Source organism: Tauraco erythrolophus, chromosome 1 (genome assembly GCF_009769465.1).
Source record: "Tauraco erythrolophus isolate bTauEry1 chromosome 1, bTauEry1.pri, whole genome shotgun sequence".
Classification (NCBI taxonomy): domain Eukaryota; kingdom Metazoa; phylum Chordata; class Aves; order Musophagiformes; family Musophagidae; genus Tauraco; species Tauraco erythrolophus.
Genome location: NC_141465.1, coordinates 77,652,541 through 77,669,041, shown reverse-complemented (window position 1 = coordinate 77,669,041; position 16,501 = coordinate 77,652,541). Strand labels below are relative to the sequence as shown.

At 35.2% G+C, this 16,501-nt stretch overlaps 1 protein-coding gene across 1 annotated transcript in view; it reads right to left on the bottom strand.

The window, feature by feature from the left end:
• UGGT2 (UDP-glucose glycoprotein glucosyltransferase 2) overlaps positions 1 to 16,501 on the bottom strand; it is a 95,233-nt gene that overhangs the window by 24,211 nt on the left and 54,521 nt on the right. The window contains exons 21-28 of the mRNA XM_086611302.1: positions 14,993 to 15,199; positions 13,527 to 13,658; positions 12,052 to 12,173; positions 10,315 to 10,410; positions 8,459 to 8,561; positions 3,102 to 3,181; positions 1,233 to 1,422; positions 232 to 390 (exon numbers count right to left, since the gene is read on the bottom strand). Coding sequence (XP_086467428.1) covers positions 232 to 390; positions 1,233 to 1,422; positions 3,102 to 3,181; positions 8,459 to 8,561; positions 10,315 to 10,410; positions 12,052 to 12,173; positions 13,527 to 13,658; positions 14,993 to 15,199 — 1,089 coding nt within the window. The remainder of the gene's footprint in view (positions 1 to 231; positions 391 to 1,232; positions 1,423 to 3,101; positions 3,182 to 8,458; positions 8,562 to 10,314; positions 10,411 to 12,051; positions 12,174 to 13,526; positions 13,659 to 14,992; positions 15,200 to 16,501) is intronic.

Here is a 16,501-nt window from a genome sequence, read left to right as displayed (position 1 = left end):
TCTAAAATTAGGCTATATCCAAATCTACATTGCATCAGAAAAGGAGTGGGGGAAAGCCTAGCAAATTAGAGATGCACATCTTTCTAGATGGTCTCAACTCCAGGATGCTCCTGTTATTTTTAGTGTTACTAAGCTTGCAACACATCAAAATGTATTTAAAGAACAAGAAACTCAAAGAATTCTCATGAAGAGTCTGCAATTGCAATGACTATTTCTGTACTTAACACTTACCAGGTTGGCCATCACAATAGTATCAACCATGACAGGATTATTCTTTGTGCCCAGAGTGAACTGTAACCCTCGAGGAGGTTGTCCAGTTGTCACATCAAAGCAATGTCCTTCAAGCAATATATATTCTAGTTCATATTCTGCTGTAACTGTCCCTTTTATCTGTAGAAGGACCATTTCATCAAAAATTATGTCATTTAACTATATGGGAAAAGCAACATACTACAATGACAAACGTGGGATTTACCTTACCTAAATTCAACTGCCAAAAAAAAAAAAAAAAAAAGAAAGTCCCTTCCAGAAGGAATTTCACTCAATTTTAATATAGATATCTGAGGTAAGGCCTTAGTCCCCCTGTCTGGAGAGATCTTCTCTCCATTGACTGTTGAGGAAGCTGAGACATCTCAAGTTTGGTAAGGTAAATCCCAACCTTTATTTTCACAATACACCTTCCAAATACACCGTTTTGGTGTATCAAATGCCCTCAATATTTTGCATCAGTTTACTGATTGAGACGAATGTAGTAATTTTGGAGCTGAGGAATTAAAAAATTTGTGAATTAAAAAAGAGTCAAATATGTTTTAATCTATATTAATAAACAGCAATATATTCAGGTTTATTTGAAGATTTTCCTAGATTAAACTCATTATTACTAAAATAAAGAAATAAATTACTAAAATAAAAAAAGATAAATAGAAAGATTGCACACGGCTAGCTTAATTGCTTTATTTTTATCTAAATGCAGCAGAAAAATTGCTTTTACTTGTATTCTGCATTCTGATTTTTTTGTTTCGTTGCTTTCTTTTAAGACATGGGGTTTTTTAAAGTAAGAGAGAATGTGAAAAAAAGACGAAAATAAAAACGGTAAAATACTGTCCAAATAATCAATTACCACAGAAAGCATTTCTGGAAAATAAGAGACAAAAATCCCACAAAACTTCCATTTTCCTCTTGAGGTAGACAGTCCAACACAAGTTTTATAATGTTAACAAACTATTACTTACATCCTGTAAATGAATATTATCAAGATCACAGGAACTGTTTACTGCTTCAACCAACCAGCTTTCAGGAGTGATCATGTTTAGAGTCAAAAGGGGTGATTCTGGCAATTCTAGGAATTTTGCCACAGGTTCAGATGGAAGGTGCTTGTTGATTCCATAAGTTATTTCTGGTTCCAGAACAAAACGATAGAAGCTGTTGAAAAAGAAGTGTTCAAAAATACATTTACTGAAGCATAAAGTTCCAAACATGAAGTTCTTCTAAAACACTTTAAAATTTAGTGAATGTTTACCAAATTACCAAGACACAGGAGCTCCCTTCCTTTGGAATAGTGTTAGACAATACCTACAGCATCTCAAATGGGCAGGTAGATTAACACAGATCTACTCGCTTTTGATAATTTTTTGCTGTGAAAATGCACAGTTCCCATTAACATTCTTAATGGTTGGGAAGGTGAATACCTGAGAGACAGACTTAAACATCTTGACTATGAACTGCCTTAAATTCTCAGAATCTGTATCACTAAACTAAGCAGAAGGACTAATCTCTGCTGGAAGAAAAGAGTCTTTGGAAGAGCTCCTGACACTAGCAGAAGCAAAGACAGAGAGCAGAGGGAAGGAGAAGTCCTTCTATTCCTCTCCAACTCTTACCCCATTTATTCCAGAGATAAAAGTTCCTTGCAACAACAAAATAGTGACAATTTTCTTCCCTCCTCTACTGATATTCAAGAAAACAAGGAGAATCAGAACAGAGAACGAAGAGCACTGAAGATAGAAAGTGAATGCAATGAGTGCTTCACATGAGGGGAAAAAGAGAAAAAAAATTACTATGAAAAATAAAAAGGTAAGAAAGTCTATACCCATAAGGAGGAATACAATTTTCCCACAAAGTATTTGGGCTAGTATATGGATGCATTTCATATGGAACCATTGCTGCAAGAAAAATACAGGCTATCTGCAGGGCAGATGCCAGAATATCTCTTCCTCTCACCTCTCCCAAGCACAAGGAAAGAACCAGGCACTAACACCTGCAAAGTGCCTAGCTTTGAAAGCAATCATGGCAACGTTCACACAAAACACTCAGAAGACTGAAGATTAAGACAATCTCTTGCACTGTAAGAGGGTTCAATTCCCCTCAAACCAAATAGAAACTAATGACTTCTGTTTTGTGGGCAAGTGGTTAATTCTCTAGTCTACTAGGCAAAGGGCAGGCACTACCACCAGCCTCTCTCGTAAGATTACAGGTAAAATATCTGCCAAGGGGATGGCAGTGCTTAACCATTTCTCTTAGAGGGAAAGGAATCCCCTCTGGGGAGTTCATTTCGGTGTAAACTGAATTAGTGAGCCCTGGTCTTCACAGCCCATTAAAAGAAACTTCAGTTTAAGGCAGGTATTTTCAGGCTATGATATTCTTAAATGATACGAGATCTCAAATGCAGACTGTACATTTACTGAGATGAATTTAATCTTTAAGTTAAACGTACTGAATCTGTAAAATTCATTACACATTAAGCGGACTGTAAGAAGCGACAAAGTCAGGGAGACAATCTCCCTCTGCAAGTTCTCACAGGTGTGATGGACTCTCCATTGATTTCTCTAAGGATCGTTTATGAGAGGTGTGTTTGATGGACTAGATCAGTTCCCTGTGATCCCATGCTCGACACCTGAGCATTATAACTTTTCTCTAGACAAGTTAGAGACACTCAAACTGCATTGATAAAATTCAACTTACATTCAAAGAAAGTAACTAACGCAACAAAAGGATCCAGAAATACAAACCACTGTTGATCTTTTAAGGGAATACACACTGCTAAAGTTGTCTTTTCCAAACCAAGTGAGATCATATACTTGTAAGAAAAGCTATAAACTACTTACCTCTTCAGTGGCACTTCTGACAGCTTAGATCTGCAGTTCAAAAACAGCCTGAGTTTCACATTAATAATATCTTTGAGTACCTACAGAAAAAAAATTCTTTGTAAAAAAATGGTTCTTGGCAATTGTTGAACTTTGAAAATAAGCTGAAGTTGTCCTTGCAGCATCCTGTCATTTCTCGAGCTTCAGCAGAAATCTCAAACATTTTAAAGTTCTAAATATATTTGTATACTAAGGGGTATTGTCAGGCATTCAAAAAAAGATCTGACCTTTTCTAAAACTGCATGATTTAGCACACAATATTCTTGATATTCAAAATGTTAATGTTTTTTCCGTAGTGGTGCAGTTTTTTAAAGAGTGGCTATCTCCATTTTCTAACGCTTGATATTATCACCTTTCTCACATTGTGTTTTCTAGAAGATTTTAAAACACTTTAAAGTTTTAAAGTACAATATCTGCCTTTTATTCAATAAGCATTCTTAAAACAATAAATTTCACTCATTAAAATTCTATGCAGTAAATTGTTGAATATCGTAAAGCTCAGATAATTATTTTAATATTTAATTACTTAATGATTTTAAATGTCAGCAATAGATTAATGATGTGTTAAACTATTCAGTCAACTTCACAACATTACAGTGAGTTAAAATATTTCTCATTTCAAACTTTCTCAGTTTCTTCAACTGTTCATTCCTAAACCACTAATTTTCGGGATGCTGTTATATAAGAACCATAATATTAGGATAGTATTTTTTTCTTATTTTTGTAAGCAAGCTATTTTGTTTAAAGCTGAAGTTATTAATTTCTTTAAAGGACTCTTAAAAACCTTTACCAGGTTATCTTCACCTCTGTGGTTTCTGATCCAAAGTGCTTATTTGAAAGCATAAAGCAGCTGTGTTTACCTTTATGGATATTATTAGAAAAGCAAATAAGATATTAAAGCTAAGTTAAAATACTTATACCACTAAGGCTAAAATCTAAAATTACTATAATGGTAAGTAAATTGGGAACAAAGCAAGGCAATGGTTACCCTTAAACCTCTCTTTTATTATAACCAGTATTTTTCTTTCCTTAGTTCAACTCATGGCTACACATATTCTTTACTATAGTGCTACAACTTTATATAGTCCTAGGGAATTGTTCCGCTCCTAGTTTCTCATTCTCATCCTCTGTATCACTGAATATCATCACTGAAAAAACTACTGAGCAAAAATAAAGACTAAGGAATGGCATAAGGGTGAGAACAAGTGAAGAATCAAGAAACAGGAACCTAAGTAGCACTGAAGTATAAGAAGTATTACACGACATGGACTAAAGACTACCAAAATCAAAACAGAGGTCAAAGTGACTCAAGTATCTCTCTATAATAGATTGGCCAAGATAAAAAGACAAGAATAAAAAGCATTTGTAACTACTGCTAGTTGGTCTCATTTACTAAAACATACCCAGAATTTTCAACATTAAAGAAAACAATTTCTCAAATACAGGTGCTACATCCAAAATAGTGTAAACTTGTATTAGACTTTCTCTTCAAACGAGACAAAAATCTCACCCCAAAACTCTCAGGTTCTCACTCTGGGAACACAGAGACACAACACAATTTCTGGATACTGATTCCGGTTCCTTTATTTAGGCCTTATGAGGACCCCAAAAGCCAGGGCATTCAAGTTAACACAAGAAAATGGTTACAAGATCAGAAAGCCTCTTTAATAGCAGAGTATTCGTAGAGTTCAGTCTGTTTAATTAAGAAAATCCAAAGAGCATGAAAATTTAATTCAGGGATTATTTCGTACTGTAAAAGATCACTGAATTATCTCAGTTTACTAGGCTTAAATTATTTAAGAGCAAGTTTTATTTTACATGTCCAGTCACTTTGCAAAACACTGTAAATTACCACAACTCATCTGAAAAGCATTGACTCACTAAACCACGATTATTCAACAATCACTTGGAATTGTGTGTGAACATCACCACAATACAAAGCATCTGCACTGAAAACAATTATAATAGACTCTTCAACAGAACTGGCAAAATGATGGGAATATGAATGCTTACAGCATGGAGCTAAATAGAATTCTGCAATTCCAAGTCTGAGTTTAACACTCAGGTTAATTAGCCACTGGAAAAGCTCAGTAGGAATTACGATCTGTACTCAACTGCTTGATAATACTTAAATTAGGATCAGATTAAAAAATCGATTTCTACTTCAAATGCTAATTTACAAAGAAGTCCTATGACCTGTGTTATATAGGAAATCAGATTAGATTATCAAAAGGAGTTCCTTCAGAGATCTCTTCTCACTTTGGGGATGGAATAAGAGTTTCTCCCTGAAAACAGAATGAACAAATGCAAAAAAAGCAAACGATAATTGACAAAAAAAAAAAAGGTATGATTTTTCTCTCCACATTTTAAAGTTCTTCAGTTACTGGAAGGACAGTTCAGACAGTTACTGGAACAAGAGAAAAAACAGTAGATGATCCTAGGAGTTACATACTGCTGCAATAAAACAGTTAGGCTAGGGGACATGTAGTGTGTTCAGTGGTACCATGTATAATATTTTTTCATCTGGTTTTGGTGAACCATGAAGAAAAAACCCCACAACAACTCTTCCATTTTGTCCTCATTTTTAGAAGAACTTCTACTTTTTTTTTTTATATCACCGTAGCGACCACCTTCATAACTTTAGGACCAGTTAGCTGTTCCATGTATTCTGCTGAGGATGGATACATTCCAACCCCTGTCAAGCCAGGGTCAGGTCAGCATTTAAAGATCCACTGCAGGAAGTGACTGTTGCCTTGTCTGGAAATACTCAATGCTAAAGTCTATGCCAAAACCTTTTGAAAAAGGTTAAACACATATTATACGGAAAGTTCTGTCTGCCTCTCTCTGGAGAGGACATAGACCAGTTCTTATGACAAAATCTAGTATATTTTAAACAAATAATAACATGCTTTCACCAGGGCCAAAGAAAAATCATAACTTGGACATTTTCAACACAGACTGAGGCAAGACTCAAGCGCTTTGCTGTGGTAGTTACTACACAAATTTTGCACCATGAATAGCTACTATTCCAATAAACTGGGTACTTATCCAGTTATGTTATCAAAAAAATATCCTCTAAGTATAAATATATCCCAATACTTAAAGTATTTAAGTCACCTATATGTAGCAAGACAATCAGAAAGGCATCCATTTATGAACTTTGTGTTTGGGGCTCGCTGTACATGTATACATGTTCTGTCTCTACACCAGGAGTAGGTGGGTTTCGAGATAACTATATATATATATATATAATTTTTAATTCTCAAGCTACTTTATTTTTCATTTAAAGAAAGATTAAAAAATTGAAAGTAAGTTCCATCTACATTAAAATATTTGTGATTTATTTAGTTTCAACAGCATTTCACTATTCTCTCCCAAGGGTTGGCTTCCTGAATAAGACCATAGCTCCTATGAATCAAGTAGGATCTGCGATGGCTGAACAGCTTGGTACACCATAGTAGTCATTCACCTAGGCATGCATTAGAGAAGATATTGTTCAGAAAGGAGCCTGTTGCACTAGGAGGAAGGGAGGCTTCTGATCTAAGCTACAAGGTCCTTGAGGCAACTTACCATAATATGAACTTCTAGCTGAATGGAGATAGTTTCCAGTCAATTCCGAAACGAAATGGTGAAATGAAAGATCTGGTTCTAGAGAAAAGCTAGTACTTCAGAGTCTTGAAATAACAGAATTTTCACAAAAGTTTTAAATGTTTTACTTTGCTTCACTATTACGTATGAAGAGTGCAAGGTCCTGCACATGGGTTGGGGCAATCCCAAGCACAAGTACAGGCTGGGTGGAAAATGGATTGAGAGCAGCCCTGAGGAAAAGGACTTCAGGGTGCTGGCTGATGAGAAGCTCAACATTAGTCGGCAACATGTGCTTGCAGCCCAGAAAGCCAACCGTATCCTGGCTGCATCCAAAGAAGCATGGCCAGCAGGTCGAGGGAGATGATTCTGCACCTCTGCTCTGCTCTCGTGAGACGCCACCTGCAGTACTGCGTTCAGCTCCGGGGTCCTCAAGTTAAGGACACGGACCTGTTACAGTGGGCCTAGAGAAGGGCCACAAAGATGATGTGAGGGCTGGAGTACCTCTCCTCTGAAGACAGGCTGAGAGAGATGGAATTGTTCAGTCTGGAGAAGAGAAGGCTCTGGGGAGACCTTTTAGCAGCCTTCCAAAGCTGGAGAGGGACTTTTTATAAGGGTGTGTAGTGACAGGGTGACAGGACAAGGGGCAATGGCTTTAAAGTGGAAGAGGGCAGATTTGGATTAGATGGAAGAAATTCTTCCCTCTGAGGGTGGTGAAGCACTGGAACAGGATGCCCAGAGAAGCTGAGGATGCCCCATCCTTGGAAATGTTCAAGGCCAGGCTGGATGAGGCTTTGAGCAACCTGGTGTAGTGGAAGGTGTCCTTACCCATGGCAGAGGGGTTGGAACTAGATGATCTTTGAGGTCCCTTCCAACCCAAACCATTCGGTAATTCTATGATTCTATGAAGAGTGACTGGATGCCTCAACATTTAACACAAAAGGCAAAAGGTATGATAACGGAAGGGGAAAAAGCAATGTAAAAATTTATGAAACTTTCATAATTACTGCAGAGAAAAAGATAAAACAGGATGCAGCAAAAATCAAGTTACAGGCTTCAGAATTGTAACGGACCATAAAGAGAAGAAAAAATTTACATTTTTATGGGAAACTATAAAGGAACCTGAGGTAGAGTGATACTCTGCAGCTAGTGAAAAAAGAAAATCATTTTAGGAGCTATGTTTTTAGGACAGTCTCTCTTTAGATGATCAATAGCTACATACAATGGAAGACTTCTAGATAGACTTGGTAGCATTAATCAACTGAGAAATACCTTTCCAAGAGCTGAAAGGTTTATAGTTCAATCTTCTTATGATGATATTACGGGTCAGATTTAGTCCACCTCATTTAGCTACCTTGGAAAACTAAAGTGATTTGGTTTAATGGAAAGAAGCATATGCCTCTAAAGATTTTGAGATGGAAGGTCCTTTCCCTCTATATTATGCAGACAGTCTCCTCCTTTCCTTCTATTGACTATAAAGAGCATTTATGTACTCACTTTCAAGATGATCGGTTCATGGGGCATCTGAATTTTAATTGCAAATAATGTACTTACGATGATGAATTAGATAATCTCCAACTTTTTAATAGGAATTTAAATAACCAAATATATATATATATAAAAAAATCTAAATTTTGTTTACTCCTTTACTACACTGTACATGGAAATAAGAAAAAGTGTAGTAAAAATTAAACTACAAATATGCAAATTAAAATAAATCACCATCGTCTTACAATCAATATGTGAGCCATCTTCTGTGCTTCTCTTGTCAATGGATCCACAATAGCAATAACATCATAGAATGATTCATTCTGTTGGGGATCGACTTTTACTACGCTGTTATAAAAAAAAATGAAAGTAAGTGACATGAAAACTCTAAACTGAATAAGTGCAAATAACAAATATTTTTAGGCACAAATTTGTAATATTGGAGCTACTTTAGATTTTACTGTTTGTGAAGCCGTTTCCCTCATTTCAAGCAGTAATCATTATTACTCCCCACGATATCACTAGAAAAACTAACATGCACAGCAATTAAAATTTAGCATTAACCTACATAGTTCCATACTGGCTATTCGTGAAATACATGCCCCATTACAAAATCAATAAAATAAAAGGAAAACACACTGCAAAATTTTAAAAACAACTTTTTTTCATTGGTCTAAAGTCTCCTCCACCGATACCTAGCATCATCAGATTTGACAAGTGCTGGCAGTAACACAATTTTAAAATAACAGTGGGAAAAAATGGCAACTGAGAAGTATGAAACTTGAAAGGATGGATTAGCTTTATGCATTTCAGAAAATAATTTATTATGATAAACTTGATTAGACTAAGTCAAGGAGACTAGTTAAAGTACTCTGGATCTACAGGAAATAAATGTTAGTAAACCTTACTTAAATAAATAAATAAATCATGTGCTGTAAAAACACAAAATGGACTATATGAATTAATTTTCGACAAAAAATATACCTAGAAATATGAGTATTGTTAGTGAGTCAAACTCCCTTCAATGTGGTAGTAGCATAGTACTCCCTGTTATTAGGATAACTTTAAAAAAGGTATTAGCCACTTAAACCGGGCTACTGATTTCACTCCTTGTCTTTTCAACAAGTATTAGCCAGGGCTAGCTCATCAGCACAGCACACTAGAGCAGCTTTACCAATAAAAAAAAAAGTAGAGATTTGGAAATAGCATTAAAAAAATTTATTTTGATCATGTTTCTTGCGCTATCATATGTCCTTTTAAAAAATGTACCTGTCTGTTCCAGAAAGCTTGTCCCAGCTAAACTTAAATTAAAACCAGCTACCATTAGCATCCCATTACAAAGAAGGCAGGATTCACCAAGACATATCTTGGTAATTTAAGTCTCATCCATTAACAATGATAACAAAGGACAATGCTTATGGCATATTCATTTTCTAAATCTAGGATCAGAAAGACAAGGAGCCAATATACAAGTAAATACACTAGGGACACTAATATGAGCTTGCCAAGTGTAAATCTGTTAACTGAAGACAGTCTGCTCAGTTTTTCTTAAGGAATTAAGTGCCAATGAGCCCCATCAGTTTGCATTTGAATATAATCTAGTTGGATTTTAGGGTTTAATCTAATCGTATTTTAGGGTCTAGCTGAGCACAAGAGCTATGGTCAAGAGTGAGACTGCTCAACCACAAACTGTTACACAAACAGAAAAAGCTGTGCTAGAGTTTTCCACTTTGATGAAAATTAGTGGAGGCTTCTTTTAGCTCTAATCTGTGAAATTACTTCTGACATTTTAGTAAATGTATGGACTCCAAGTTTTCTAATGCCAGACTACCACTTCTATTCACACCAATTGTAATCACTCTTCTTTCAGTTAAGGATAAGGCTGGAAGATCATTAGGCATTACTAATTAATTTATTAAGTGAGAGGTGAAGATGCATTACACTAGAGCAGATGAACAGGTTGTTCATATAACCATACAACCAACTTCTTTTAAAACTAAAATGCTTACTGAAGTTTTTGAAGACCTTATGTGGTAATCAGTACATTCTACTTTTAATATGAAAGTACTATAAGTGCATTATCATGGCAGACAGAACTTACCTGTGCTGTTCTTTGAGTAATTCAGCAGCTTGTCTCACCTCTGTTTTAGGTGAAGACGACAGTAGGGCATCTATTTTCATAATCAAATCACTGCCACTATATTAAATAAGGCACAAATAATTTGTTTTTCATTAGAAAAGGAGTAAAACATTCACATTTTAAAGTAAGTCTGTTTATATAAGGGGTATTTTAAAGCCCACATCCTGAACTCTTTAAAAAGATTATCACCTCGAGATTTGTAGTTTGAGTAAAACCTTTAGCATGACAACACCCAAGAACCACTACTGCCTTAGAGCTTGTAAACTGTATGCTTCTTAAAATTAAGCAATGCAGAATTAGCTCAATTACCATTCAGCCTCACAGTTTGCATGGTACGATTTGCTGATATTTATAGCTCTTTATTACTTTTTTTTTTTCCATTTTTTTTCCTCTCTGACAATATCTAGGAACAGATATAAACGAACAAAGTTCCAAGTTCACTTGGCCACATCCTTTATCTTTTTTTTTGTATTTCTTGCTAGAAATTCCTTAGAAACTTCAGTAGTTCTGTTTCAGTGTCACTAAGTCTTAATATTTGATTAAACATGTTTTGCCTCTCACTACTTATCTCCTTGATAGTTCTACCTCTTCCTGATTTTTTTTTCTGGTAGTTATTCTCTCAGTTGTGCCAGTCCTTCCAGATAACAGAAATGATTCTCAGCCACAGAAAGTTAATAGATATTGTAAAAATAACATAATTTTGCTCTCTCTGTACACCAACTGGATCCTTAGATTAAAAGCTGGCTAAAACTCATCTTTATGCTTCTTTAATTAACAGATGTGTGAACGTTGTCTAGCAGGGTGTCAGAGCACCGCATCTGTCCATGCCTCTACAGGATCCTTTTCTTTTTTCCCCAAAGGCAATGAACATTCTTACTTCAAATATCAATACTCAGATATTACTGTGGTTTTAAGATGCACTGGATTTCATTACACTTGTTATTGTTCTTTATAATTACTCTTCAGTAAGCAAAAGCTAGTAGAAATTTAGTTAGCTGTACTTGTCCTTTGGTTGTAAGTACAGTGGAAGAAGATGGAGTATTTGGAGTAATTTAGCAGAGCTGCACACACGTTATGAGGCAAGTTGGAGAGGATGTGATTCTTTGGATAACCAGTGATCTCTTATGCCTCACTCTCGCCACACATGTGACCAACGATAACAGGGTGCATGTCTCGAGTAACACAGGGTGGTGCCTTTTTTTCCTGCTCTGTGCTGTAACAACGCGGTACCAAAGAGGCTGTTGGCAGCGGGGTAAATGGCACATGCAGTTGAAAACCAACATATACAGCTTATATATGTAGTGGAAAACTATGCTAAATGGCATAATTAGCCAAGGATAAAGGTGATGATACAAAATTTAGCAGATGTGCCATTTCTTCTAGAAAATAGGGCAAGTGTTTGAGCAGGTAAGTATACTAAGTCTGTCAGGGAAATGCTAAAAAGGAAATGAGAGACAGTTAAATGTGTCTACACAGAAGCACTCAGATGCTAAGTAAGAGGATAGCAAATACATAGCACACAAACAACAAACACTTTCACTAAGTGCATGTAGAGCGTATATATATGAGTATATAGTATGAAGAGTATTATGACTACATATTTGAATCTGTTTATCTTTCCCATGCAAAATGATTATTAGTTACAGGCAATAAACAAGGCAGTATATCATAAAGCCTCAAAATGCAAAAGAGTTTTACTTTTTACTACTGTTTCCCATCTCTTTGACGATGGCTTTAATCTTCTCCGCTGAGGTACTGTATGTTATTTTTTCCAACAAATTAAAGTCTTCGGCATAGAATTCATCTAAAGGACCCAGTACCTTAGACAGAGGAAAAAATGTTACTAAGCGTAGAGTGTCCTAATAATGTTTCTTATGTAAGCAAAAATATACTAATATTTTAAATAAATGCAGAATATTCAATATCCAACCCCCAACCCTACAGACATCAATATTATTAAATCTATAGCATCAAACTGTATAGTAACTATACAAGATTAGGTTTTCACAGTTACATAATTACAGTTAATTATTAATCAAAGAAGAGTTACAGTGGAAATATCCATGATATTTTTTGTTACACATACTTATGTAAAGGAGTACACTATTTAGAAATAACAAATCTAAGTTTAAGAAGAAGTTTTGTTAGGTACGTTATTTTAAACTGAAATTCAAATGACTATCTGCCTACTGCACTCTTTAGCTGTTTAATTCTGTGAACACAATCTTAACTTCTCAAGGCTGCTCCGATGAAGCAGAATGGACAGTAAGGAAGATAAGTGTGAAGGATAAGAAATGCAGGATATCCAGAGACGAGAAACAGAACTACTACTGTTTTCAGTGTCTGAAGGAAAAGCAGGTGCCTTGAAGTCCCAGAAAATAGCTTTGAGGATGTTGTTTGGATTTCCTACTCATAGAGAGTTTGCAGTAATTAGATGCCAACATAGTATTTCTATTTCTTTCTAACAGTGCAGCAATAAATAGAAAAGACTTAATTCGAAGAGCAGCTTGTATAAATTGTATTTGTAATATAAGATATTGACTGTCATTAACAAGTGCTAAATATCGAACCCAACTCTGTATTTTTAAATTGCAGTTCATCTATAGCCACACTGTAATAAAGGCTATTGGTGTCAGAATATACATTCAAGAAATTGAAACAGCAAAACTACTATACTTTTATTTGAATATTAAGAGTTTATACTATAGAATAATTTAATATTTATGAACAATTTGTTTTTTTTCCTAAAACAGAAGAGCTTGAAATACTACCCTAGCCAATGTAACGTATTTTTTATTATATATGCAGTAGTTCATCCTATATCAAATGTGTAAAATATATGTAACTTCAGGATCAGAATTTATTCTTAAATATCATTAATAATACAGCAAATATGAACCTCTTTAGAGAATTTTGTCTATCATTTAATCAGATTATCTCTTAAAAAGCTGTGGGAATGACATAAGTACATAGTAGCTTCAACGGAATGGAGCTAATAAACAAATCAGCAGGAAACAAAATTAAAAAAATGGCAAACATTCACACTGCTCTATACCAACAGGATGAAAAAGTGGGAAATCAATATATTGCTTTTTCTTTAGCTTGAAATTGAAGTTCCAGGAAGTAAAAAATAACTACAAAAATACTGAGAGATTAATTCATTTCTTTCTTACCCTGCCATTGCTCATAACAGCCATTTGCCCAGGAAGCAGCTTAAGAACCTCCTGGCAGAACATCTGATGGGTTTTAATTATATCCAGTCCTAAAGTATTGTACTTCTTCTCAAATGTATCATCATCCATTCCCTAAAGCAAGGGTAAAGTATGAGATGACGGAAGGATTCAGCAAAATTGTATAACAGCTGAGGTAAGCAAAGATTTTCTCCAAGTTATGTAGCAACCAGAAATCAGAATAAAGCAACAACCTTAGCTTCAATGTAAGTACACAACTATTGGTGTGGAGAAACAGTCTCCCAACTAGGTAGTGAGCATTTTTTACTCTTGGGCAACTGTGAATAACCATAAGATGAAAGCTGAGCCTGAGGTTTTCTAAGATCCAGCACATAGCTGCATGAAAAACTGAACTGAACTGTATTCCCACTTTTAGCAAATAGGTATGGAAAAACCATACTCAAAATTACTCTAACAGTCATTTTAATGTGGTCATTGGATATAGCTTAAGCATGTTTTGGGGAAGCCAACATCATCCAGTAAGGCACCTAACAAATCAATGTTCCAAGCAGGAAAAAAGTGCTGGAACTTAGCCATGCACACAAAGGCACTGTGCCTCACCTGTCAAAATTATCCTGCTATATTAAACTCTACTGATACGTATTTCTTTAATTAGAAATATACAGACTGAGCAAATAGATTCATTCAGATACAATTAATATAACAAAATAAATTAGTAACATGTATACACTGCTTAATTAGCTACCTCTACGTCTTTCAAAATTTATTAGACAATCAAATAAGAGTAAGATTCAAACCCACTAATTAATTTTTCAATAAGTTCTCTTAGTCTTCCAAATCTTCCTATTTAAAAATACTACCATTTACAGCTCTTTCTGAAACAAAAACTGCAGTTTGCAGCTGCTATTTGGTAACTCAGCTCTACTGTTACGTGTGAACTTTGAAGTCAGCAACATTTGTATTTTAAATCAATGAATTTTCACAGAAACACACCAGAAGATTTGGCCAGAAGTACACAATGCTCATTAACCTCAACTGCCTCAGTCAGTGCCTATAACTGCTCACAACCACAACAGCAAGCTAAAACCAGTTACCACTGAAGTCTTAATTCTTCACAAATATTAATACTGTAATTCTAATTGAGAGAGCTTTAAAAACCCCACAAAACCCCAAACCAATTAAAACTTAAACTATTTTGCTCTCAATAAACCAATATCCGTGCTCTATATTTTTTGGAACTCTCATATCTTCTTCCTTTACTTTAGTGAAATTCTCTGTTCTTCATCACATAAAAGTTGTCAAAAATTCAAATCTCCTTGAGCAGAAACTGTATAAGGTTTACAAACTTCAAAGCATTTGGCCAAACACTATTATTATCAAAAACACCTACTTGCAATAAAGATATGTAAAATGAAAAAGAAAGTAAGCCTAATTTAGTTTGCACTCACCGGGATGAGGAATTTAACAATTTTAGTTCCAGCAGCAAGGGATTTTGCTGTCTCTTCCTTAGTGAGTTTACTTAGGAAACTTTTCAAGTTGCTGTTGCTGTGGGTTAGAAAAGCAGTTAAAATTCCTCTTGCAATGGCTGTGTTATCTTCCTTTATTTTTGATGAAGGATTGTTCAAAATTCCAACTCGTGTATGACTGCTTGTTTTCTGCAAAGAAAAATACAGAAAAATACAGAATAATTGTTCCATCAGTTGTTACCTAATGTATTAACATCTATTATAACTTTGTGAAATGTTCTTAAGGGTTTTTTTGCAGCTATTTTTCTTTAGCAAATATACATGAACGCCTAATTCAGAACTTCAGCTAGGAGTAAAAATCGTATTAGTAACTATTGACCTGTTCTGTAATACATATTTTAAATAGATTTTTTTGGTTTGGACAGAACAATTGCCTTTCAGCATTCTGCAGAAGATTTTTTTTTTAACAAAGAACATACACAAGTGTTCATTTATAGACTTTGGAACCTGTTATGTAGATTTTTTTATATATATTTTTCAGAAAATATCAAATTGATGATAGAACAAATATAAGAAAAGTTATCCATGTACCACTTTACTCTTAATCAGCAGGAAAATCTTTCACTTGCTAAAATCGGTGATGCCACTTAAATTTTACTAGAGAGAGAGATGATTCAAAGCTAGAATCAAATAATGTCACTAACTGAAGAAAAGGTAAATTCTCTATTGCGATAAAGAATACAAAAATAAGGAATAAAGTCAGTGGTATTCAGCATACTTAAATGGTAAATTTTAAACTGCAGCGCTTGAGAGAATTTTGTTAAAACACCTATTTGAAAAGCTTGAAAATTAGTTCTTGAAGCTGTTCCTGAGAAGTATGCTCTCTCTCACTGGAAAGAAACAAGTTGCATACTAGGAGACACACAGCAAGCTGATCAAGGGAAGTTCTTTTTCTCCTCTACTCAGTACTTGTAAGGCTTCACTTGGGCTACTGTGCTTGGTTTTGGTAATCCCAGTGCAGTAAAGATACTGAGATGCTGGAGAAGCTTCAGCAGAGGGCTACCAAGATGGTCAGAGACCTATGAGGAGGCATTGAAGAAGATGGGCTTGCTCAGTCTGGCGAAGAGGAGGCTACAGAGAACCCTAATAGCAACCAACAACTGCTGAAGGGGGAGTGAAAAACAAGTCAGAGCCAAACTCTTCTTGGTAGTGGCAAATAGTATAACAAGGGGTACTGGCCACTGATTTTGGCTTAGCAGACATTAGGAAAAACTTCACTAGTAAGGTAGTGCAACACCAGAGCAAATTATCAAGAGAGGAGTTGGAGTCGCCTCCTTAGAAATTTTCAGGACTCCTTCAGGCAAAGCTACAGCTGACCTGATCTAATGACGGCAATAGTTCTGCTCTAAGTGGGAAGCTAATTAGATGACATCCAGAAGTCCAGCCTAGACATCTCTACTTTTTCCAAATGATGTTAAAATATATTAATAG